General features: G+C 44.0%; 1 protein-coding gene and 1 long non-coding RNA gene across 3 annotated transcripts; both read right to left on the minus strand.

The window, feature by feature from the left end:
* Positions 1–1,388: 1,388 nt before the first annotated feature.
* Positions 1,389–3,936, minus strand: LOC132392267 (general transcription factor II-I repeat domain-containing protein 2-like). 2 transcript variants are annotated; one of them, XM_059966098.1, is made up of 2 exons: positions 1,532–3,936; positions 1,389–1,446 (listed from the first exon to the last, which is right to left on the minus strand). In XM_059966098.1, the coding sequence occupies exon 1, from the start codon at positions 3,468–3,470 to the stop codon at positions 1,536–1,538; it is 1,935 nt and encodes a 644-aa protein (XP_059822081.1). In that variant the 5' UTR covers positions 3,471–3,936; the 3' UTR covers positions 1,389–1,446; positions 1,532–1,535. The 2 variants fall into 2 exon arrangements, with proteins under 2 accessions (XP_059822081.1, XP_059822082.1); XM_059966099.1 differs by having other exon boundaries at positions 1,389–1,462.
* A 14,555-nt stretch (positions 3,937–18,491) lies between these two features.
* Positions 18,492–26,961, minus strand: LOC132392268 (uncharacterized). The gene is made up of 3 exons (XR_009511472.1): positions 26,890–26,961; positions 19,112–19,202; positions 18,492–18,568 (listed from the first exon to the last, which is right to left on the minus strand). It is a non-coding gene; the product is annotated as an uncharacterized LOC132392268 (long non-coding RNA).
* Between the last annotated feature and the right edge of the window lie 239 nt (positions 26,962–27,200).

Raw genomic sequence — 27,200 nt, forward strand, 5'->3', positions numbered from 1 at the left:
CCTGTGTAAAATTACAGAGGTGGGTGGAAATTCAGAAGATGGGCTAAGTTTGGGACACGGTGTTGATAAAATAATTCCTATGGAACAGGCAGGCGAAGGTTTATCTCACCCCCTTACTCAAATTCCCCGGAACAGAGGCGACGGTTAAGGGGGACGACATTTTTAAATAACAAAGCCTGTGCATAATAAAGACAGCCCCCTTGGAAGCCTGCCTGTTAAGTTGAAAACGACCGAAAAGATTAGTATTCACATAAACTTTTGTAGATGCACGTAAGCTAAGATCACAACTCCTTAGTTTTTGTTGCTGAAGAAAAAAAATAGGTGGTTATTAAATTGAAGTCTGATGCTACAGGACTTTAGTAAGGTACAAGATGTTAAGATATAAAAGGAAGTGACGCTGTAATCGTTAACTGTTTAGACGCTGAATTGAATGTATAACTGTATTACTCTGTAGTGAAAAGGAAAAGCTTTTGTATTGTGTTAGATTCTAAAATCCTGTAAGAATCTGTACTACTTCGTTTTCACCGCTGGTGAAAACACTTTGAAGAAAGGGGGTGTTATGAATGTACCACAGCTCTGAGGGGCCGAAGAGTGCGGGGAATCGCAAGCTCACTATTGATTTGGGTCAGGAGGCCCAGGAAATGAGAGTATTGAGTACTGTACTATTCATTGAAGCCCCTCAGGGGATGACCGGAGTGGGCTGGTTGAGAGAGGGATTGCATCATCCCAACCTGATTGACATCTGAGACCCCGTGAGGAAGTATAAAAGAGGGTCTGGGGAACAACCCCTTCAGACGCACCAGAAGAAACGCTAGCGATCCCGTAATAGCGGGAAGCCATTTGAAGGAAGCCACGTGCGTTCGGTTCCCTTGCCTGGGGGCTGGTGGCTGGTACCACGGAAAACGACTTGGAACTAACAACGGGGAACCAACTCCCCCGACTCAACGGATTGGCCTCATAAAAGAAACGGGCAAGTTTAAAACTGTCTCTCTTAAACCCAAAGAGCTGCAGCTTGAAAGGACAGTGACTTTTATCTTTCCATTGGACAATGCAATATCCCCTAGACCAGGGGTCAGCAACCTTTACCACTGAAAGAGCCACTTGGACCCGTTTCCCACAGAAAAGAAAACACTGGGAGCCGCAAAACCCGTTTGACATTTAAAATGAAATAACACTGCATACAACGTTTTTTTGCCTTTATGCTATGTATAAACAAACTATAATGTGTTGCATTTATGAAATTGATGAACTCCTGCAGAGAAAACGAAATTACATTTCTGCATGCAACAAAAACATTTTGAACTCCGAAAAAATTACGTTGGGTTGTAAGTTACTTTTAAGTAAAATACTCAATGTCTATTTGAGTCCTTCTTGTATTTATGAAAAACGCCGAACTTAAATTTTCCGCCAGCAGCAAACCAAAAATAACGTCAGCCAGCTGTCAGCCTGAAAAATAAAAGGACTATTTCACTGAACAATGAAAAAATATGAATATACATAAAATAATAGGCAATTAAAATATTTATCATACTTGGTTAATGGGATTTCTGCTCCTGGACCTCAGCGCACAGCGTCTGCACATCAGGGCTGTATGACGTCACCTTCATCTTTACACAGGATCGCAAGCTGTCATCTGTGAGGCGTGCGCGATGTTTGTTTTTAATAAAGTTCATGTTGGAGAACACCTGCTCACATACATATGTGGATCCAAAGATCGACAGGACTCCAAGCGCATACTTTTTCATGTTTACATAAATGTCGGGCATAGCATTCCATGTTTCGAACACAAGTTTGTCCGGTTTTAGAAGGTTTTCAATATCACTCCATTTGTGATTCTGAGCAAGAACGGCCTTCTGACGGGCAACATCTTCAAGGTCTGCTGTCAAGCGTCTAAACTTGGACACCCATATGTCTTTGTCGGCTATGTCGGCCAGTTCCATCTCAAGATCAGGTTGACTCACACCTGCCAATGCAGTCGTATTCAGTAGGGAAGGATCGATGCTTAAGGGAGTGACCGGGAAGGATAATGTGTTTTTTTCCTCTCTGAACTCACAGAAGCGTTTCCCAAACGATGTTTGCATTGCGATGATTGCAGAATGTAAATACTCCGAAATTATCATGTCGTGACCTTGTTTGAACTCTCTCAAATTGGGGAAGTGAGACAAAGTGCCTTTCTGTAAATCTCTGGCAAGCACTGTCAACTTGCGCTCGAATGCCAAAACATCCTCCAACATGTGTAGGGCTGTACGTCCTTTCCCCTGAAGAGCTGTGTTCAGCGTGTTCAGGTGCGCTGTCATGTCTACCATGAAGTGTAGCTTTTCCAGCCACTCTGGCTGTTCCAGCTCAGGAAAGGTGAGCCCTTTGCTGCCCAGGAAAGTTTTCACTTCTTCCAGACACGCGACAAAGCGTTTCAGCACCTCCCCTTTGGACAGCCACCGGACTTTGTTGTGCAGCAGGAGATCAGAATATGCGCTTTCCAGCTCGTCCAGTAACAAACGGAATTGACGGTGATTTAAACTTTTTGCCATTATTTTATTGACAATCTGAATGACAACATCCATTACTTCTGTGCATTCCGGAGGAAATGTTTGAGCGCACAGTGCCTCTTGGTGCAAGATGCAGTGAAAAGTCAGCAGCTTTCTGTCCAGCGACTTCTGCAGTAAAGCCACAAATCCCTTGTGCGTTCCCGTCATATTCGGTGCCCCATCAGTAGCTACTGACACCAGATGGGTGGTCTTTATTCCTTTGGCTCTTAAACAATTCAAGACAGCCTCACAGATGTCCTCCCCCCGTGTTTGGTCTTTTAGAGGTATCAACTCAATCAGTTCTTCCTGTGGCCCGGCAGAGTTTACATACCGGCAGAACAACGCTATTTGTTCAATATCACCTTTGTCTTTAGACTCGTCACAGGCAATCGAGTAGGCCACAGCTGAATTGATGTCTTTAATTTGCTGTCTTGTGATGTCTTCTGCCATTTTTATGGTTCTGTCTTTGACAGTCTTTGCAGAGAGGGGCATATCCCTGATTTTCTGCACAATTTCACTCTTGTTTTTAAAGTCCGTGAATAGATGTTCTGAAATCTTAATGAAAGATTCTTTTATATATTCACCATCTGTAAACTGCTTCCCGTGCCTGACTATTTCCTGAGCGGCAATATAACTGGCGTATGTCGTTGATTTTCCAGACTTCATCCATTTCTGGAAATGATTTTTGCTCAGATCAACCTTCCGCATCAGTTCCGAAACGGCTTTTTTTCTCTCATCTCCATCCGGATATTTTTGAGCAAAGGCTGCGTGTTTATTCTGGAAATGCTTTGCGACATTTGACTTTTTGTTGTTTGCTAGTTTCTCATTGCATATTAAGCATACCGGTAAACCAGTCTCGTCAACAGTGAAAGCAAATGAATCTGTCCACGTATCATTAAACGTTCTGTTTTCTTCAGTCACTTTTCTTTTTTTAGAATTCTCCATAGTTGGCTTACCTTGGATCGAAAAATTAAAGAAATCGCGCACTGGCGGGTGTCAGGTATTGGCAGTGGTGACGTATATTAATAGCGATAAAAACACGTTGTAGCGGTGTGCTCACGCAGTCAGTAAACTGCAGTCGAATAACTTTATTCGAACTAAACAGCCTTGCTTTTAAGCCTCCCTCAACCCAGCCCCCATGGACGCAGATGCTGCAAAAGACGCGTACTCACAAACCCCCGTAGGCTATCTCCCTTAGCCGGAATGCTGGCTAATTGTGAGGAAATGTGTCGCCACACTTAGATTGTACAAGATCACCATAATCTTCAAATTTAGAATTACATTTCAAAAGCTAACAAACTAACATAAAATACATTTTAATTAAATACTGACCAATTATTTCCCAAAGCCACAGGGAGCCGCAGCACAGAGGTGAAAGAGCCACAAATGGCTCGGGAGCCGCAGGTTGCCGACCCCCGGTCTAGCCAAACGATAGAGCTATTGCTTAATTGATGATTAGTATTATACCTGCGTTTTTTAGATTGAGTATTGACGACGTATATTATCTGAATGTCTGTATTAATCTTATTTTGTGCCCCTTTATAAATAAAGACTTCTAAAAATAGTACCATCAGACTTCAACGGACCTCTCGATCTTTGCTGGTAAGTGATCCAGTTACAGGAATTCCGTAACACGCCCATAGCACCTCACGAGATGAGCTCTCTGTCCTGCCCTGACAGAACACTGCCGTGGCATTTTCCCTGCCTAGTAATGCCATCCCTTTTCCTTTAATCCCTCCATCTCTGTCATGTTTAAAATAACGGAACCTCAGAATTTTGAGCTGCTAGCCCTGCCATCCTGCATCTCATGGCTACAATTCCAGTTGTTGATCCAAGCTCTGAGCATAGTCTGCCTTTCCTACGATGCTTTTTGCATTGAAATATACATAGCTCAGGACATTAGTCACATCATGCTGAACCTTTTCATTCTTGACTTTGTCTGAGGTCTTAACAATTTCTATCTCCACTATCTGTTTAGACACTCTGGCTGCCAACCCCCTCCAACTCTAATTTAAACCCTTCTTTCCCGAATGTGCAGTTCTTGCAAATCTTCCTGCTAGAATATTAGTCCTCTTCCTGTTCAGGTGAAAACCATCTCCTCTGTATTGGTCCCACCTTCCCTGGAAGAGAGCCCAATGATCCAAAAATCGTATGGCCTCCCTCCTACACCAACTCTTTAGCCACATGTTCAACTGTATAATCTTTCTATTTCTGGTCTCAGTAGCATGTGGCACTGGTAACAATTCTGAGATCTCAACCCTGGATGTTCTGCCCTTTATCTTAGCACTTAACTCCCTGAACTCACTTTGCAGTATCTTGTCACTCTTTCTACCTACGTCATTGGTAACAACCTGGACCATGATCTCTGGCTGCTTTGCTCCTACTTAAGAATGCTAAGGACTCGATCTGAGATGCCCTGGACCCTGGCACCCAGGAGGTAACATACCATCCAGAAAGCTTTCCACAGAATCTCCTTTCTGTTCCCCTAACTAACAAGTCCCCTATCATTACAGATTGTCTCTTCTTTTCTCTTCCCTTCTGAGTCACAGACCCAGACTCAATACCAGAGACCTGACCATTGTGACTTGCCTCTGCTAGGTCATCTCTCCACGACAGTAACCAAAGTGGTGTACCTGTTGTTGAGGGGGATGGCCACAGGGGTACTTTGCTCAGGTTGTTTAACCCCTTTCCCCTTCCCAGTTTCTTGCGTTCTACACCTTGTGTGTTACTTTATGTCCTAGCTATCACCTTTTAACCTCCCGAGTGATCCAGAATTCATCCAGTTCCAGCTCCAACTCTTTACTGCGGAGTGTTGGAAGCTGCAGCTGGATGCTCTTCTTGCAGGTGTAGTCGTCAGGGACACTAGAGGTCCAAAAAAAAAGAGCATTTCGCTATCCTTCCTGGCATCTCCACCTTCCTAACTGAGCAACTATAGAGAAGAAAAAGCAACAAACTGTGGGGAAGAGAAAAAAAAACTCTACCTTCACCTTTTATTGCCTTCTCTCACTGAAGCCTTTCCCTGCTGACGCCTGGAAGAGCTAAAGCCTCAAAAACCCACTCTAACTCTTTCCTACGTGAAGAAAGGCTGCTCCCACAACGCTACTCCTCTCGGCCTGCCTTACTTTCATTTGTTCTTGCCAGTAAATCCTGAAAACAGATTGGCCATTTCTCAAAGCACCGAACCACCTTTTCTACTAATCAGCAAACCTAAGTGAGCTACATCTTCTAAGGTTTCCAATCTCTGAATTGGATGCTGCTCAAAGCACCAGGCTTTCACGAGCTGCCACCTTTTCTCCTCAGTCAGCAAACCTGGGTGAGCTACACCTTCTCAGGCTTCAAAACGGCCACTGCTCAATGTGCAGTTATTCTCCCGTGTTCTTATCAACTTGCCCAGATTCTACCAGTCGCAATAGGGGCAATTTGCAGTGGGCAATTAACATACCAACTTTGGGATGTGGGAGGAAGCCAGCATATCAATAGAAAAGCCAAACTTCACACAGATAGCACCAGAGGCTGGGGCTGAACCTACTTGTCTGGCACCATGAGGGAGCACCTCCAGTAATTAGATAGATAGATAGATACATTATTGATCCCAAAGGAAATTACGATGTCACAGTAGCATTATACATGCACAGATATACAAATATTAGAAGAGAAGCAAGAAAGAATAAAATAAGTTGCCTCAAATTGTCTAACAGGAGGGGTCATTACTTTCCCAGCTACTGGTTGACTCATTGTATGGCCGAGAGTAAGAATGACCTCATTTCGCGCTCTGCAGAGCAGCGCAGTTGTCCTCCTCTGTTACTATGAATGCTCCTCTGTTCAGCCAAGGTGACATGCAAAGGATAAGAAACATTCTCCAGTGCTGCCAGGATTTTTGGTTGGGTCCTTTGTTCTGCCACAGCCTCCAGTGTGTCCAGTTTGACTCCTATAACAGAGACAGCCTTTCTAATCAGTTTATTGAACCTGTTGGCATCACCTGTGTTGATGACATTGCCCGAGCACACCTTCACATCTCTCCGCTCCCCCCACCTTTTAAATTTACTCCTCAGGTTTTTTTCTCTGTTGAAGGGTTTCGGGCCAAAATGTTAACTGTACTTTTTTTTCATAGATGCTGCCTGGCCTACTGAGTTCCTCTAGCATTTTGTGTGTGTTGCTCAGATTTCCAGCATCTACAGATTTTCTTTTGTTTGTGTTAGAAGGTTGTACTGGTGACAACAGACTGGTAGAACATGTGAAGGAGACGCCTGCATACTCCAAAGGACCTCAGTCTCCTCAGGAAGTAGAGGCGGCTCTGGCCCTTCTTGTACGCAGCCTCTGTGTTGGTGCTTCACTCAAGTCTGTCATCCAAGTGCGACCCAGGTACTTGTAGGTTCTCACCACATCCATGTCCTCACCATCAACAGTAACAGGGAGCAGAGCAGGGTTAGTCTTCCTAAAGTCCATCACCATGCCTTTTGTCCTACTGATACTGAGCTGCAGATGATTCAGCCTGCACCATTTGACAAAGTCCTCCACCAGTGCCCTGTATTCATCCTCCCGTCCTCCCCTTTATACATCCAACTATTGCTGAGCCATCGGAGAATTATTGCAGATGACGTGTCTCAGTGTTTATCTAAAGTCCAAGGTATACAGAGTAAACAGGAAGGAAGCCAATACAGTGTGGCCCTAGTGCTGCTTATAGCATTGACTGACATGCAGTTCTGTAGCCACACAAGTTAAGCCACCTATTTTTGTTGGAGGAAATATTTGCTCATCCTATCAGGATGCTAAACAAGCAGTCTAATCACTGAGAGACAATGGAATGGTTGAAAAGTGAAACACTGATTTGAAGGGATGTCAAAGAACATAGAACGTGTCCTTGTGAAGAAAATGATGTTGCATTTCTGAAATATATAAATGATAGGTGAAAGGGATGAATGACATTTCTGGGCAGATCACAAATAACATCTCCGGCTCGCTGACCATCAACACTGGCACATCACAAGGATGTGTGCTTAGCCCACTGCTCTACTCTCTCTACACCCATGACTGTGTGGCTAGGCATAGCACAAATGCCATTGATAAATTTGCTGACAATACAACTATTGCTGGCCAATTTCAGATCATGATGAGAGGGTGTACAGGTATATCTGCTAGTTAAGTGGTGTTGCAACAACAACCTTGTACTCGATGACAGTAAGACAAAGGAGCTGATTGTGGACTTCAGAAAGGGTAAGATGAGGGAATACAATCTGATCCTCATAAAGCAATCTGAAGTGGAAAGAATGAGCCATCTGATTCCAAATGGATATTGAGCCAATGAAAATGACCATACAACATTTTTAAAGTTTTATTTTATACTACTTATTTATTTTAACAAATATATATATATTTACTGTAATTCACTGTCTTTTTCTGTATTATCATCTGGTATTACATTGTACTGCTGCCGCAAAGACAACAAATTTCACGACACATGTCCATGATATTAAACCTGACTCTAATTCCTTCCTTAGACAAGGGGGCCAACACTGCTCACAATACCTACAAGTTGAGGCCTCAACAATGCTTCATAAAGCCTCAGCATTACATCCTTGTTTTTATTTTCCAGTTCTCTCAAAATGAAATCTATTATTTAATTTGCCTTCCTCGTCACCAACTAAACCTACAAGCTAACCCTGCCTCTTTGTATCTCGGAGTTTTGAATTTTCTCCCCATTTAGAAAATAGCCTGTGCTTTCATTCCTTCTGCCAAAGTGCATGACCATACATTTCCTGACACTATATTCCATCTGCCACTTCCTTGCCCTTTCTCCTAATCTATTTAAGTCCTTCTGAAGCCTCCTGGCTTCTCAGCACTACCTGCCCCTCCACCTGTCTTCATATCATCCTCAAACTTATGTACAAAGTCATCAATTATGTCACAACATATGTCAGCAATATTAAACCTGATTCTGACCAGAGGTGATAGTCACACCAGAATAAAGAGTGACTGGACAACAGTGGTAGTGTAATCAAAGGCTGCAAACTCCTGTAGAAAGCCAAGGATGCATGTACAGTAGTGTCAGGCCAGCTAAAGCCATATCATTGACTCTTCATCATTCACTCTTCAAAATATCCAGAACAAATGATGAAAATTAAAAGCAATTATGATGCTTTCTACTGCCTGGAGCTCAAATTTTATGACAGCTTCCATTTTTCAGTATTCTCTTTCTCACAGCATCACATTTCTGAAATAAACTCAAGATTAGCATCAATTACAACATGTTTCCGTTGTTGGGATTTAAATTAGGGACAATCTTAGCACATACATTATATTTTATACTGTGGAATTTTGCAATCCACCCTGCCCATGGGCTGTTTGTCCCATGACCATCAGGGATGAGGCCACGCAGCATCCATGCCAGGTGAACCAGACTCGAAAACAGTTACTTTCCCCAAGCAGTTAGATGATCAACACCTCCACCCACTACAACTCACCCCTCCCCACCTTCACTACTTTATAACTTCCCGTCAGAGACACCTTAGGTACACACACTCCTGTACCTATTGTCACTTTATGTACATACAATCAGTCTTCATACTGTACATAAGCCAATCTTATGTATTTAAAAACACAAAAGAAATCTGCAGATGCTGGAAATCCGAGCAACACAGACACAAAATGCTGGAGGAACTCAGCAGGCCGGGCAGCATCTATGGAAAAGAGTAAACAGTCAATGTTTTGGGCCAAGGCCTTTCATCAGGACACAATGTATTTATGTATATACGTGTGTATTTGCATTTATTGTGTTTGTTATGCTTATTTTGTTTTTTTTTTCATTTGCTGCATCGGATTTGGAAAAATAATCATTCCATTCTCCTTTCACTTGTCTACTGATGAATATAAATATATAATCTTGAATCTTTACGAATACTACCTCAGGTAAAGCAGCATTCATCTACATTTTAAATGTATCTTCTTGGTAGAGTTAAGTGAGGAAAGTATTATGCGTGGGAGGATTTTGTTATAATGAGAGGGTGGGATTGATTGGTACACAGGCTGCTACTTATTTTCCTGTCACATTGTCTAACTCTATCCCTGAGCTCATATGTTGATGAAACTCTATTCAATGCCCTGTTAACTATTCTGTTGCCGGTTTCCCTGTCAAGAGACAGTGTGCAGCTGTCAGTACAGATGTCAAGGATATAGTGCTTACCCCAGGGGAAATCAGTTGGTCTGAGAGTCTGTCTTTTCCTCACTCACTCTCATGTTCATTCTGTCTCTCTCTGTCTTTCATACTCTCTCACTTTCTCTCTCTCCCTCGCTCTTCTCCTGAAAACCGGACCAATGCAATAACTACTTCCAAGGTTCATTTGTTGAGAACTTGCCATTGCTGATCTCGAACACTTGGTTGCATTTTAAACATGTGAGACACTTGGGGTAATTTGAATTTGCCTGAGGTGCTGACAAAGAAGACAGTTTTGGAATGTTACCTATTACAATGAACAGACCCAGCATCCTGGTATTTAGAGTAAGTAAAATTTTGGTAAGCATCATCTGACAAAATTAATTCTGTACTTCATCATAGTCCATGTTTGTCTGCTATAATTTGTGGTTCACAAACACTATCTTCTCAGTGTGTATATTTAAGATCTGTTTGTCAGAGTTATAAATAAAAATAATATTTTTTTTAGAACAAGGACTGCACTATTAGGCCTTGGTTCATCTTTCTACATGTGCACGCTATAGTTGTCAAGTGGTATTTCTTTCATTGGCAAAAGAAGAACATTCTAACAAGCAGTTCAACAGGAAAACACAGGCCCAAAGTTTATTGGTATAATTTAGCTTTCTTTTGTAAAAATAATTAATCCAACTATGCCAAAGGATCTTATTTTGCACAGAGCAGTTTTTTACACCAACTGAAATTAAAGATTTTATGAGGAGTTAATGTGATGACCCACTTTCTATGCAGGCGAACCGGCTCACAAATAGCCCGTGCGAGGGGAAAGACTTTGGTAATGCACCTCTGATGTCATTTCCGCCCAGAGAGGGTGGGAACAAGGGATTAAAAACCAGCGCTGCAAAGTTTGAACAAACTAGTTTCAAAACAACGAACCGACTGCGTGTCGTTGTCTCTAGCTCTGTATGTAGCACATCGCTACATTGGTGACCCCGACGGTCCAAACGGGATTTGGACCAAAGATGACCGACTATTCATCTGTTCACGCAGTTTCACTAAAGCTGCCGACTTTCTGGATGCTGCGACCACGCGTGTGGTTTAGCCAAGCAGAAGCCCAGTTCCAGATTCAGCAGATATCTTCTGATTCCACGCATTACTATCACGTGGTGAGCTCCCTTGACCAGGAGACAGCCACCCAGGTTGCAGATTTCATACAGTCGCCCCCAGAAGAAGGCAAATATGAAGATTTTAAAGTGCTGCTCATTGGGACCTTTGGCCTCTCATGCTGTGAGCGGGGTGCCCGCCTGCTTCACCTGGACGGTTTGGGAGACAGACTGCCGTCAGCATTAATTAACGAGATGCTGGCCCTGGCTGACGGACACAAGCCCTGCCTCATGTTTGAGCAAGCTTTCCTAGAGCAACTGCCCAAGGACATACATGCCCTGGCCGATTTCAGTGACGCCCGGAAGGTGGCGGCCCAGACAGACGTGCTGTGGAAAGCCAAGAGGGAAAGCGTGGCGTCCGTCGGTCAGATTACCAGGCCACGCGCCCAACAGCAGACCAGACCAGGCCTGGCAGGGGGGCGCACACAACACAGAGGCAGGAGTGAGGAGGCCAGTGAACAGTGGTGTTTCTACCACCAGCGGTGGGGCACAAAAGCTCGCTATTGTCGCCCACCCTGCAAGGGCTAGGGCCAAGGCCAGCTGCCGCTAATGACTATGGCGGCTGGCCACCAGGACAGCCTCTTGTACATCTGGGACAAACAGTTGGGATGCCGCTTCTTGGTTGACACCGGAGCGGAAATCAGCGTCTTGCCCCCGACGGGGTACAACACCTGCAACAGGAAGCCAGGACCCACCCTGAGGGCCGCAAACGGCAGCACGATATGGACCTACGGCACCCGCACAGTGCAGCTGCAGTTTGGTGCCAGCCGGTTCACGTGGGACTTCACACTGGCCACGGTGGCCCAACCACTCCTGGGGGCGGATTTCTTGCGAGCTCACAGCCTGCTGGTCGACTTGCAAGGGAAAAGACTGGTACATGCCGAGACTTTCCAGACGTTCTCCCTGGGTGAAGCCAAGTTGCCGGCCCCACACCCGGAATCCATCACACTGTCGACAACGAATTCACCAGAATCCTGGCGGACTTTCCATCGATTCTGGCACCGCAGTTCACGGCGGCCATGCCCAGACACGGGGTACAGCACCACATGCCAACCCAGGGACCACCCCTCCACACCCGCACACGAAGGCACCCCACCCCCCCCCGGAAAAGCTCTGCCTGGCGAAGGAGGATTTCAAGAGGATGGAGGAATTGGGGATCGTACGGAGTTCTGACAGCCCATGGGCTTCTCCCCTGCACATGGAGCCCAAAGCAGCCGGGGGTTGGAGACCATGCGGCGACTACCGCAGACTGAATGAGGCTACCACTCCAGACCGCTACCCCGTGCCACACTTACAGGACTTTGCAGCAAACCTACACGGGGCAAGAATCTTTTCCAAAGTAGACCTCGTCCGGGGATACCATCAAGTCCCGGTGCACCCTAAAGACATCCCCAAAACAGGACTCATCACCCCGTTCGGCCTGTTCGAGTTCCTCTGAATGCCGTTCGGCCTGAAGAATGCTGCACAGATGTTCCAGCGGCTAATGGACGCAGTGTGACGTGACCTGGACTTTGCATTCATCTATTTGGACGACATCCTTTTAGCCAGCAGTAGTCACCAGGAGCATCTGTCCCACCTCCACCAGCTCTACTCCCATCTGAGTGATTTCGGCCTCACGATCAACCCGGCCAAATGCCAGTTCGGTCTCGATACCATCGACTTCCTGGGCCACAGGATTACCAAAGACGGGGCAACACCTCTGCCCGCCAAAGCAGACACGATCCGCCACTTTGCCCGGCCCAACACGGTCAAAGGCCGGCAGGAGTTCATTGGTATGGTGAACTTCTACCGCCATTTCCTCACCTCAGCAGCCCGTATCATGTGTCCTTTGTACACCTTGATGTCGGGTAAAGGCAAGGACATTACTTGGGACGAGGAGGCCGCAGCCGCTTTCGTTAAAGCCAAGGAAGCCTTGGCAGATGCCGCGATGCTGGTGCACCCCAGAACAGATGTTCCGACCGCCCTCACGGTGGATGCATCCGACACAGCAGTCGGTGGGGTGCTGGAGCAGCTCATCGAGGGGCGCTGGCAACCCCTGGTGTTCTTCAGCAAGCACCTACAACCATCCGAACTCAAGTACAGTGCTTTCGACCGGGAGCTGTTGGCACTGTATCTGGCAATCCGGCATTTCAGGTACTTCTTAGAACTGCTTTCACTGACAACAAAACTTGACCTTCGTGTTCACGAAGGTGTCCGATCCCTGGTCGGGTCGCCTGGTCTGTCCTACATCTCCGAGTACACGAAGGACATCCAGCTTGTCTCGGGAAAGGACAACATCGTGGCAGACGCACTATCCAGACCAGCTGTCCAGGCCCTGTCCCTGGGGGTGGACTATGCAGCACTGGCGGAGGCGCAGCAGGCAGACGACAAGATGCCCAGCTACAGGAGCGCAGTCTCGGGTTTGCAGCTGCAGGACTTTCTCGTAGGCCCAGGTGAGAGGACCCTCCTGTGCGACATGGCTACCAGCCAACCTCGCCCCATCGTCCCGGCAGCCTGGAGGCGGCGGGTTTTCGACTCCATACACGGTTTGGCGCACCCATCTATCAGGACGACCGTCCAGCTGGTCTCCAGCAAGTTCGCATGGCACAGCTTCGCAAACAGGTCAGTGAATGGGCCAGAATGTGCATGCAGTGCCAAACAGCCAGGGTACAGTGGCACACTAAATCCCTGCCACAGCAGTTCGAACCCACCCACCGGAGGTTCGTCCACATTCATGTGGATATCGTGGGCCCCCTACCAGTGTCCAGAGGAGTGCAGTACCTCCTATCGGTGGTAGACCGGTTCACAAGGTGGCCAGAGGCGGTCCCGCTCACCAACACATCTGCCGATTCCTGCACCCGAGCACTGATCGCAACCTGGGTAGCACGTTTCCGGGTACCGGCCCACATTACCTCCGACAGAGGCACCCAGTTCACCTCCAGCCTGTGGTCGGCTGTGGCCAGCCTGTTGGGAACGCAGCTACACCACAATACTGCCTACCACCCACAGTCGAACGGACTAGTGGAACGCTTCCACTGTCACTTGAAGTCGGCTCTCATGGCCCGCCTAAGATGATCTAACTAGGTGCACGAGCTTCCCCGGGTCCTGCTTGGAATTCGTACAGCACCCAAAGAGGATCTGCATGCCTCGTCGACCGAGTTGGTGTACGGCTCACCCCTTGTTGTCCCAAGAGAGTTCATACCAGCACCAAGGGGGCAAGAGGAAGAACCCGCAGCAGTCCTGGACAGACTACGCGAAAGGCTCGGCAACTTGGCCCCCGTACCGACTTCACAGCACGGACGGACCCCGACCCATGTACCCAAAGACCTGCGGAACTGTAAGTTTGTGTTTGTACAAAGGGGCGGACACCGGGCACCGCTACAGCGGCCGTACGAGGGGCCATTCAAGGTGATCAACAACAACGGGTCCATGTACATTCTGGACATTGGGGGGAAAGAGGAGGTTTTCACGGTGGACTGACTCAAACTGGCCCATGTGGACTTGGCGCAGCTGGTCGAGGTTCAGGCACTGTGGTGCATAGGCAGACGGCCAAACAGAGACTGATCCAGACTGTGGACATTGGGGGGTGTATCACCGGCTCTGGGGGGGGGGGCGTTATGTGGCGACCCACTTTCTGCACAGGCAAACCGGCTCACAAATAGCCAGTGCGCGGGGAGAGTCTTTGGTAATGCATCTCTGATGTCATTTCCACCTGGAGAGGGCAGGAACTAGGGATTAAAAGCTAGCGCCGCGAGGTTTGAATAAACTAGTCTCGAAACGACTTACCAACTGCGTGTCATTGTTTCTAGCTTTGTATGTAGTACATCGCTAGATTATCATCATGCCCGGGCCCATGCTAACTCACCACACAAATGCAAATCTGAAGCAATACACACATAACACTGGAGGAACTCAGCAGGCCAGGCAGCATCTATGGAAAAGAATAAAGTGTTGACATTTTGGGCCAAGACCCTTCTTCAGGACTGAGAAGGAAGGGAGAACGTGCCAGAATAAAAAGGTTGGGGAAGGCAAAGGAGAGTATCTGAAAAGAAATAGAGAAAGTCAGGTGGGTGGGAAAGATCAAGGGCTGGAGAAGAAAGACTGTGTTAAGAGAGGAGAGTGGGCCACAGGAGAAAGGGAAGAAGGAGGGGACCCGGGGGAAGTAAGAGACAAGTGAGAAGAAGTAAATGTACAAATCTGATTCCGGATCAGGATTCCAAATTTTGAATGAATTCAATAAAGACATTGAGTCTTAATTAGAAGATTTATTTCACTGCTACCTAAGTCCAGAAGAGGGAGGTCTCAAGGTGTCCATTAGTGTCATTGAGGCTTGTAGGAATGAAGGCACCAGGTCATAAAAATGACAAAAATGGAATATGTATGCATTTTTTCCTATTTTTAACTATATTGGTTTCATTTGGCTATCTATTCATATATCATATTCATCATAATGACCCTAGGAGTTGGTGTTGGGACCACTTCTTTTTATGCTGTATATCAATGATCTAGATGATGGAATACATGGCTTTGTTGCCACGTTTGCAGATGATTCGAAGATTGGTGGAGGGGCAGGTAGGTTTGAAGAAACAGGTAGGCTGCAGAAAGATTTAGACAGATTTGGAGAATGGGCGAGAGAGTGGCAAATGAAATGCAATGTTGGAAAATGCATGGTCATGCATTTTGGTAGTAGAAATAAATAAGCAGACTATTTTCTAAATAGGGAGAAAATCCAAAAATCTGAGATGCAGAGGGACTTGGGAGTCCTTGTGCAGAACATCCTAAAGGTTAACTTGCAGGTTAAGTCAGTGGTGAGGAAGGCAAATGCAATGTTAGCATTCATTTCAGGATGTCTAGAATATAAGGGTGAGGATGTGGTGCTGAGGCTTTATAAGACACTCACCTTGAGTATTGTGAACAGTTTTGTGCTCCTTATCAATGACATAGGAATGGATTCAGAGGAGGTTCACAAGAATGATTCTGGGAATGAAAGGGTTAAATGCTTGATAGCTCTGGGCCAGTACTCATTGCAATTTAGAAGGATGAGGGGGCATCTCACTGAAACCTTTTGAATGTTGTAAGGCTTAGACAGATTAGATGTGGAAAGGATGTTTCCCATGGTGGAGCAGTCTAGGACAAGAGTGCACAGCCTCAGGATAGAAGGGTGCTCATTTAAAACAGAAATGCGGAGAAATTTCTTTAGCCTGAGGCTGGTGAATTTGTAGAATTTGTTACCACAGGCAGCTGTGGACGCCAGGTCATTGGGTGTATTTAAGGCAGAGCTTGATCGGTTCTTGATTGGACATGTCATCAAAGGTTATGGGAAGAAGGCCGGGTAGTGGGGCTGAGGAGGGAAATAAAAGGATCAGCCATGTTTAAATGATGGAACAGACTCAGTAGGCAAAATGGCTTAATTCTATGTCTTATGGTCTTAAAATAAGGGGCAACTTGTAAAATGTTCATAAAATTTACTGCCATCTATAAATACCCAGTCAACAAAGTCTTCAGGTAACATTTGCTTTAGTTATCTGAATAAATTTAACTAAACAAGGTCACAAACATGAAAAAATCTGCAGATGCTGCAAATTCAAGCAACACACACAAAATGCTGGTGGACGCAGCAAGCCAGGCTGCATCTATAGGAAGAAGTACAGTCGACATTTGAGGTCAACATCCTTCGTCAGGACTGACGGAGGGTCTCACGAAGGGTCTCAATGTGAAACGTCAACTGTACTTCTTCCTATAGATGCTGCCTCGGCTGCTGCGTCCACCAGCATTTTGTGTGTAAACAAGGTCACTGTGAGTTTGGAAACAATGAGGCTCATTCATGAGCAAAGTAGTATCAAAACAACCAAAAACAGCAATGTGGAATTATATTGTATTGCATTATAAAACATTCCAAAGTATTTTACTAAGTGGAGGAAGATTTGATGTTATTCCATTTAAAAAAGGTGTTAAGGGAAGTTGGCAATATATGTTTGACAGGAGAAATCGATACCTCAAAGTGGCAGAAATTCTTTTAAAAAAGCTATAGATGCACAAAATCAGAAATAAAACCCGAAAATAGTGGAAAATTCTACAGGTCAGGCAGTATCAGTGATGAGAGAAACAGTTCTCACTTTAGGTCTGTGACAAAGGGTCCAGCCAGCTGGTTGGCAAATAAATAGTAGAAAGACTAATTTTTTGGTGTACAAGAAGAGGGAGTTGAATACTTTAGAGAGTTGTCTGGTTGGAGGAGGTTTCAGAGAGAGGAAGTTCCAGTGATATTTCTAAAAGCTTGCTGGTCACTTTGGACTTTTAGCAACATGTCAAATTTTCCTGTGAACAGGCTTCACCCAGTCAAATCCTGTGAAGTGCTACTGTAGAATTTCAGATTTACTGTACATGTATTTGTCCCTATCCCAACAACTGTTGCAGGATCAACATTTTTAAAAATCAATCAGAAACAGGTTTAATATTGTTGGCATATTTTGTGAAATTTGTTCTTGGTAGCTGTGCAATGAAATACATGATTAATAAATATAGATAAATAACTGAATTAAAATAAGCAGTGTAAAAAAACAGAAATGAAAGGTAGTAGGGTAGTGTTCACAGGCTCAGTGTCCATTTAACAATTGGATGACAGAGGGGAAGAAGCTGTTCCTGAGTCACTGGGTGTGTGCCCTCAGACTTCAGTACCTCCTACCTGATGGTAACAATGAGAAGATGGCATGTCCTGGGTGGTGTGGGTCCTTAATAATAGATGCTTAAGGCACTGCTCCTTGAAGATGTCCTGGATACTACGGAGGCTAATACCCATGATGGAGCTGACTGGTTTACAAGTTTCTACAACTTACTTTGATTTTGTGCAGGAGCCCCCACGCGCCCACCACCCCACCCCCCACACACCCCACACCAGATGCTAATGCAGCCAGTCAGAATGCTCTGTACAGTAAATTTGTAGAAGTTTTGAGTGTTTTCGGTGACAAACCAAATCTGATAAGATATAGCCGCTGCCTTGCCTCCTTCACAATTGCACCAATTATGTCAACATTATATAGATAAAATATGAGGGAGATCAAAAATCTGGCTGAATAGTGCCACAACTACAACGTCTCACTGAATGTCAGCAAAACCAAAGAGCTGATTATTGACTCGAGGCAGAAGAATCCTAACATCCTTGAGCCAGCCCTCATTAGGGGATCAGAGGTAGAAAGGGTCAATAACTTTAAATTCCTTAGTGTTATCATATTAAAGGAACTATTCTGGGACCAGCATGGAAATGCTATCACCTAGAAGACATGATAGTGCCTCTGCTTTCTTAGAAGGTTGTGTAGATTCAGCATCTTTGACAATCTTCTGTAGATGCACACTGGAGAGTATCCTGATTGTTGCATGGTGGCCTGGTATGGGAACACAAGTGCTCAGAAATGGACAAGTCTACAGAAAGTGGTGGATACAGCCCTGTCCACCAAGAGTAAAGATGTTTTGTTTTGTTTTGTTGTGATGAGTCTGTCTTCTTTTGTTCATTGGTTGTTCATCAGTCTTTGTTTATTCATAGTTTTTTAAAATTAATTTTACTGTATTTATTTTCTTGTAAATGCCTGTAAGAAAATTAGTCTCAAGCTAGCATATGGTAAAATATCAAACACGAGGAAACCTGCAGATGCTGGAAATTCAAACAACACACACAAAATGCTGGTGGAACACAGCAGGCCAGGCATCATCTATAAGGAGAAGCACTGTCGACATTTCGGGCCGAGATCCTTCGTCAGGACTAACTGAAAGGAAAGATAGTAAGAGATAGTTAGTCCTTATAGCATCCTTATAGCATCCTTATAGATAGCATCCTTATAGATGCTGCCTGGCCTGCTGTGTTCCACCAGCATTTTGTGTGTGTTATATGGTAAAATATATGTACTTTTAGAATAAATTTTACTTTGACTTTGCTTCAACTTTGACTTTGAACATTAGCTTGCAATGACAGTTATCCAGCACCCCTCCTTACCCCATCTGTGACTGACTACCAAGCATATGGTATAAATATGGGAAATTCAACCCACAACACAAATAGTGAAGCACATGTTTAAAAGTAGTTAGAAACCATTAAAATTTTTATTACTGGAAAAGAGATGTTGCTCCACATACAGCTATATGGATAGCAGCCCTTTTTTAATTTAAAGCTTAACCACACATAGCATCCTGTCTTTAAAGATAACATTGGAGTTTGTGCTGAGTGTTATTGTAGGAGAGATAAACAGGATGTCTCGCCAAGATTTATTGTGCAACGTAAACACAAACGATTGACAATAAAAGACACATACTAATTTAATGTCAAGATGCTGGTCTGCAAGGAAAAAGTCTCTGCATGATTTTAGCTCAGACTTGTGGAGGCTTGAGACATACTCTTTGAACCTGTAAAGGACCAGATGAAATGTCAGTTAAGTTTTATTCAAGTTATTGAAAGGAATTTCAAAGAATGTACATTAAATCAGGCTGTTCTAAACTCATTCCAAGCTGTATCCACAGAGCAGTATTAAACCATTGATACCAAAACCAGAGCAGTGCAGAGACTGACCTCAACACTGAGGTAGAACAATGCCCGACCACGGGTACCAACACTGGGACAGTGCATTGTCTAACCAGAGACCCTGACACTGAGACAGTGTGGCACCCAACCATTGATATTGCCACTGGGTCAGTGCAGTGCCCGACCAGTGACTCTGATGCTGGGACAGTGTGGCACCCAACCATTGATATTGCCACTGGGTCAGTGCAGTGCCCGACCAGTGACACTGACGCTGAGGCAGTACAGTACTAAAGGACATGGAATGAATGCCAAAAGCTAGACTTCCCATTGTGATTGTGCACTGAGTTATATGTGAATCAAATAATGTGAGCTGTTGAATTGAATTGAATTGAATTGACTTTATTACTTACATCCTTCATATACAGGAGGAGTAAAAATGAATGAATGATCTCTATTGTCATTATGCATAGATAACAATGAAACTCTGGTTGGCTTCCTCTCAGGCAACCAAACAAAGCGGTAGATAAAAACAAGACCGTAATAGAAAAACAGTATTAAACAGATAAGTAACAGAAAATAAGTTGCAACAGCACCAGAATATCACAGTAATGCACAAAATGCTGTTAGTGCAAGTATTTGAGTCTGTGAGTGTGCATGTGTGTGCCCAGTTTCAGTCATTGTTCTGTGGGAGTGGTGTGATGGAGGCCACAGCTCTGGGGTAAAAGGTGTTCATCAGTCTATTTGTTCTGGCTTTTAGTGTCCTGAAATTTTTGCTGGACAGCAGCGGGTCAAACAGGGAGTGGCCGGGATGTGTGGTGTCTCTGGTTATGCTGATTGCTTTCCTCCTGAGTCTGCTGGAATAGATGGTGTCCAGTCCTGGGAGCTCCAGTTTGATAATTCGCTGGGCCGTCTTCACCACGCAATGGAGGTCTTGATGCTCAGTGGCTGTGCAGCTGGCATACCACACTGTGGCGTTGTTGGTCAGGATGGTTTCAATTGAGCTTCTGTAGAAGTTGAGCAACAGCTTTTGGGGAAGTTTGTCTTGTTTCAGCTTTTGGGAAAGTTTGCCTTGTTTCAGCTTTCTGAGGAAGAAGAGTCTTTGTTGTGCCTTTTTTTACAAGCAGCGAGGTATTGGTGGTCCATGTCAGCTATTTTGACAATATAACTCCAAGGAACTTTAGGTTTTCCACACTTTCCACGACCTCTCCATGTATATGGAGGGGGGTGTGTAGTCTGTCCTTTGATCTCCTGAAGTCAATGATCATCTCTCTTGTTTTAGAAGTGTTAAGGACCAGGTCGTTGTCCTTACACCACTCTGTCAGATGATCCACCTCGAGCTTGTAGGCTGTTTCATCTTTGTCCGAGATCAGGCCAACCGCACTGAATTAAATTTAACCACATTTAAATCTCCATCTAAATGTGTAATGTGCAATTTATAGTAATTTATTATAAATAATATGTACAAGAATAGAACATAGAAATACAGTTTTGTCTGCATGAATTAATCAGTCTGATGGCCTGGTGGAAGAAGCTGTCCCAGAGCCTGCTGGTCCTGGCTTTTATGTTGTGGTACCATTTCCCAGATGGTAGCAACTGGAACAGTTTGTGGTTGGAGTGACTCAGGTCTCCAATGATCCTTCAGGCCCATCTTACACACCTGTCTTTGTAAGTGTCTTGAATAGTGGGAAGTTCACATCTACAGATGCGCTGGGCTGGCCGCACCACTCTCTGCAGAGTCCTGTGATTGAGGGAAGTACAGTTCCCGTACCAGGCAGTGATGCAGCCAGACAGGATGCTCTCAATTGTGCCCCTGTAGAAAGTTTTTCGGATTTGAGGGCCCATACCAAACTTTTTCGACCGTCTGAGATGAAAGAGATGCTGTTGTGCCTTTTTCACCACACGGCCGGTATGTACAGACCACGTGAGATCCTTGGTGATGTGTATGCCAAGGAACTTAAAGCTGTTCATCCTCTCAACCCCAGATCCATTGATGTCAATTGGGGTTCACCTGTCTCCATTCCTCCTGTAGTCCACAACCAGCTCCTTTGTTTTTGCGACATTGAGGGAGAGGTTGTTTTCTTGACACCACTGTGTCAGGGTGATGACTTCTTCTCTGTAGGCTGCCTCATTATTATTGCAGATTAGGCCAATCAGTGTAGTGTCATCAGTAAATATAATTGGTAGATTAGAGCTGTGGGTGGCGACACAGTCATGGGTATACAGAGAGTATAGGAGGGGGCTTAGGTCACAGCCCTGTGTTGAGGGTCAGAGGGGCAGAGATGAGGGAGCACACTCTTACCACTTGCCAGCAATCTGACAGGAAGTCCAAGATCCAGCTAAACAAGGCAGGGTGAAGGCCAAGGTCTTTGAGCTTCTTGTCGAGCATGGAAGGAATTATGGTGAAATTTGGTGAGAGTAAGTGTTCGGCACAGATTAGGAGGGCTGAGGTGGCCTGTTTCCGTGCTGTAATTGTTATATGGTTATATGGTGTTGAATCTGACTACATTAAACACCATTAGGAACTCACTTCACATTCTTTTTCCTGCATACTGATAAAACATAGGTTTTATCTTTTTTTATTGGTAGTTGAGGAAAAGTATGATAATAGGGATCTTAGTAATTCACACAAAATGCTGGAGGAACTCAGCAGACCAGGCAGCATCTATGGAAAAAAGTACACTCAACGTATTGGGCTGAAACCCTTTGGCAGGATATTAGGAATCTTACAAGCATTCAGTTTCCTGCATTTCCCATTCATTCAGTGCCACACTAAGTAAATCTCATCTTGCTCTTCTCTTCTAGGAAAATATCAGCATTAATTCCCAGTCAGAAAACTACATCTCTTTAGCTCACTGGACATTCCTTGTTCAATTCTTTTAGTATGTTTAGCTACTTTGAGGGGCTGAATATGAACACGGCCACGAAAACAAAGGCACGTTTCAGAATTATATAGTTACAAATCCTTGTTCTAAGCAAATGTAATGTGGTGCAGCAAACAATCAGATAGAGGAAGAAAGGGAAGGGGAGGTGATGGGCAGATAAGGAGATAAGGTGAGAGAAGGAAACAGGGATAAGGAAGGGTCTCGGCCCGAAACATCGACAGTGCTTCGCCTTATAGATGCTGCCTGACCTGCTGTGTTCCACCAGCATTTTGTGTGTGTTGATAGGGAAGGGAGGTGTCTTGTTGGCCTGAAAGAACTATAGTTTACAATTCAGTGAACTTGAACGAATCAAGGACAGTGGAAGCAGACAGACCAGTTGTCTTTGTTCTTGCCATGAGGGAGGAGATGGAGGCTGTCATTTTATGAAGAGACTCTGTTCTTCATTTTGTGAGTTAAAGTCACTTGGCTTAATCAGAGCTTTAAAGTTGACACAATGATGCCTCTGGCAATCTACTGAGCTAGGAATCTTTTCTAAATAGGAAGATACTTGTGAGGTGTTCTTTGGTTGGATATAGCATGCAAGTTTATGAATGGTATGGTCTGTACCTGTTCTGCATGATTCAAACTGGTTGCTAATTGAGAACAAAGAGCCATAAATTACCAATTGTCACTTTTTGGGAAGAGGGCAATAAATGGATGCTGGCCTGGAGCAGATCCAATAAAAAGGTGTGAAAGGTCAGACACATGGCCTACAGCCAATGACACTGAAATGCAATATTTGAATTGGTAAGGCATGAATATAAAAGCAAGGTTTTCATATAGAAGACAGTAATGACTCAGCAGCAGGTCCACCATTGTGGATGGGAGGTGCCTCACAGACACATGGAGATTCAACTTTTTTAACTTGTATTTTCTGTACTTTGACTCTTCACGGAAGGTCAGGAAAACTTAGTAGACGTGCACACAGGTACTTGGTTGTATACATTCATGTGTTCTCCCGTTGAAACAATAAAGCTACTTGTCAGTAGTTACAGATTCCCTCTGTGCCTTGCTGATCGTTATTACAAGGGGTGTTTCTTGTATCAGTCTTGAAGAGCTCAACAGGTTAAAAAGCAGCTGTGGAGGGAAAGGCATTGTTTACATTTCAAGATAATTGTTAGTTGCTCCAGATTCCAGCATCTGCCCATTATTTTGCTTTTAATATTCATGGGAGGCTGGTCTGATGAGATCCTGTCTCGACTAAAGCTGAGATACAGGAGGTCCTGAAGATCTGGAATGGAGCAACACACAAAGCGCTGGAGGTCAGCAGGTCAGTCATCATCTGTGAACAATTTGGGCTGGGAACCTTCATCAAGTCTAAAGCTAAGTCCCAGCACTTTGATCTTTTAAGATTATATGACATAGAAACAGAGTTGGGTAATTCAGCCCATCAAGTCTGCTCTGCCATTTCATTATCGCTGATTTATTACCCCATTCTCCTAACTTTGACACACTTACTAATCAAGACTTAACAACATTCCCTTTAAATATACCCAATGAATTGGCCTCCACAGCTATATATGATAATAAATTCCACAGCTTCCCCACACTCTGGCTAAAGGAATTCCTCCTCATCTCTGTTCCAACAGGATAGCCCTCTATGCTGAGGCTCTGCCTTCTGCTCCTAGTCTTTAACACCACCGGAAACATGCTTTCCATGTCCATACTACCCAGGCCTTTCCATATTCAATATGGTTCAGTGAGATCCCCCTTCATCCTTCTAATGTCCAGGGAGTACAGACCCAGAGCCATCAAACATACACTTTCATCCCCAGGATCATACTCGTAAATGTCCTCTGGACCCTCTTCAAACTCAGCATGTCCTTCCTTAGACAAGGGGCATAAAACTGTTCACAGTACTTCATTTGCTGTTTGACCAACCCCTTATAAAGCTCCAGAATTTCATCTTTACTTTTGTATTGTAGTCCACTCTAAATGAACGTTATAACATTGAACTTCCCTTCCTTTTTTCAGACTCATCCTGCAAGTTAACCAACAAGAAATCCGGCACAAGGACTCTCAAGTCCACTTGTACCACTGCTTTCTGAATTCTCCCTTACTGAGGAAGTAGTCTATGCCTTTAGTCTTTCTATCAACATGTGTGTCCATACAGTTCACTACACTGTGTTCACATCTTTGTCCATTCTTCCAGCCCATCCAAGTCATCTTGAAGACACACTGCTTTTTCAACAATCTTGCCCCTCCACCTATCTTGGTATTATGTGCAAACCTGGCTAACAAAACATCAATTTCATCATCTTGATCATTTACATATAATGTGTAAAGTAACAGAACCACCACCAACCCCTGTGGAATACTGCCAATCGCAAAGTGCCCACTATTATTTCCACTCTTTGCCAGTCAGCCAATCTTTTATCTACACCAGTGCTTCTCTTGCAATACTTCTTCAGCAGCCTCATGTGCAGCACCTTGTCAAACGCCTCCTGAAAATTGACGTTCACTGACTCTCTTTTTGCTTTCCCGCTTGTTACTTCCTCAAAGAGTTCCAACAGTTCTGTAAGGCACAATCTCCCCTTAAGGAAATCATGTTGACATTGGCATATTTTATCATATGCTTCTAAGGGCCTCAAAACCTCATCCTTAATAATGAACTCTAAAATCTTGCCACCCACTGAAGTCAGGCTAACTGGCCTATAATTTCCTGAGGGAAAACAAATTAAATAAAATTGTACATTATTCTCTCTGGTTTTTGCAGCAAAATTTCAAACTATTTGATTGATTGGCCACAGGTCCCAGTAACATACTTAATGGAAGGAAATGAAACTCTGAGAACGATGTAATTCTTAACATTTGGCAATAATGTGTGACAAATGAGAGCTAAAATAAACCATACAAAATATTTATTGAAGTCAAACTTTAGAGCTCCTTATTAAATTGATTTGATTATCTGTAACTGACAGATGCTGGATAGTACATGATATTTCACTGGTACGGGCTACGTATTTTAATGCACACTGCAAGTTTTTTAAACACAAGGAAGTCCTTTTGTTGTTGCAATTTTTAAGACTGCTTTCATTAGCTACCTTCCCATGTCCATTTCTTCAGATATGGGTAACCCTGGTTGTCAGACATTCACGATCAGCAATCAATGATCAGGCACAGTACGGTCGAGTAGCGGTAAGCGTAACACAATCACAGTGCCAATGACCCAGGTTTAATTCTACTACTGTCTGTAAAGAGCTTGTATGTTTTCCCAGTGACTCTGCGGGTCTATTCCGGGTGCTCCGGTTTCCTCTCACATTCTAAAGATGTATAGGTTAGTAGATTAACTGGTCAATGGCTGTAATTGGGAGCAGTGGGCTTGTTGGGCTGGAAAAGCTAAATAAATAAAATCAAAATACAGTGCATACCGATCTGGGATGTATGGCACAGAGGCTGCTGACTTGGTAATTCTGTGGTCTGGTGCATCTTTCAGTATTCACGTTAATTAAAATGTACTCTCATCTGTGGAACAAGGTCCAACTAGCCTGATATATGAGAATGATCTTGACCACACTTACTGTATACAATCTATCAGCTTGCAGGAGGGCTTGTCAGCTCTCAGTTCTCTGAGAAAAATTTCCTTCCTTGCTTTGCACTCTGGGCCTTTCCAAATTAATTTGGTTTCAGTTCCCATGGTACATTATGTTTAGGTTAAGCCTTAATGTCTGCTTTTTATTGACCAATCAAGTGTTTCCCATAGCATTTTCTATCGGGATACTTCTTAGTTTAATTTAACTGAATAGATCATGGCTCTTATTTGTGGTTCTGCTGATTTTAGTTAAACTTTCCACAGATTCATCCTTTGGTCTTTTTGAATTTGTACCACTGGAATGTATTCGGTCATTTAGCCTCTTCTGCATTCCACATTTTCCCTGACCCAATATTTGCTTAAACACTGCCACTTCTTGAACTTATTATTTACTCAGTTTTTTCTTATGATAAATGTCAATTATTGTTTTTATTTAACTGTTTTTTTATTGGCTATCATCGTGTTATGTCGTCAATGAAATTTGGGAGGGGGATTTTCTTTTCCACAAATGCAACATGCGGCAGATGAACACCTCAGCACTATTTGTGTTTACATCCCTCTTGGTTTCTTTTCTGGTCTGTGGTAAGCTAACGGCTAGAGTCTACAGATTTAATGCAGGAACTGCTGAGTGATCCAGAGGCTGTGCCAGACGTATTCAATGTTTTCTTCAAGATTCAAGATTACCTTATGTTATTTCCAGTGCACAAGTGTAAAGGAGAACAAAATAATTGTTACTTTGGATCTGGTGCAGCACACAAAAAACACAATAAGATAAAGAACACACTGATAATTAAAAAACACTATTAAATATAAATTTACGAGATAGCTCTTCAGAGACATTCAGTCTCTGAATGTTAAGCCAATAAAACACTTTGCCCAGATACATCATCCAACGTTGTCATAGTTACTTGCATATAATACAGTAACAGTCTGATAGCTCCACACCAAATCAGCAAGAAAATACCATTAGCATACAGTACATACAGATTATAACACTATGCATCCTGCATTATTCTTCATTTATGTTACATATTTACAGACTAAACTTGCACATTAATATTGCAGCTCACAAGTCCTTTTGCTATCATCAGTGAAAGAAAAATACAAAATAGAACTCACAACATTTTCAACAACTAAATCTCATCCATCTTGGTTGTGCTACATTATTAGAGCTCATGTAACAAGGATTAAACCCATCTCCCCAGGCAGAGAATGCTATTTATTTTGCTTAGTTTTCTTGTTGCCTCAGTGAGACCAGATTTCCATTTGCCCTTCTCAAATTTCAGTGAACTAAAAAGCAAAGAGGAATTCTAAATATCCAGAGAGTGCAACGAGATGTTAATTAATGCTTAATGGTTTGGTATAAGAAATGGCGTTGGCCAAGGACTTCTCTGGGAGTTCTAGGATAAAAATCCTGCTAAGCTTTCTGG

Source organism: Hypanus sabinus, chromosome 4 (genome assembly GCF_030144855.1).
Source record: "Hypanus sabinus isolate sHypSab1 chromosome 4, sHypSab1.hap1, whole genome shotgun sequence".
In the NCBI taxonomy this organism is placed as follows: Eukaryota; Metazoa; Chordata; class Chondrichthyes; order Myliobatiformes; family Dasyatidae; genus Hypanus; species Hypanus sabinus.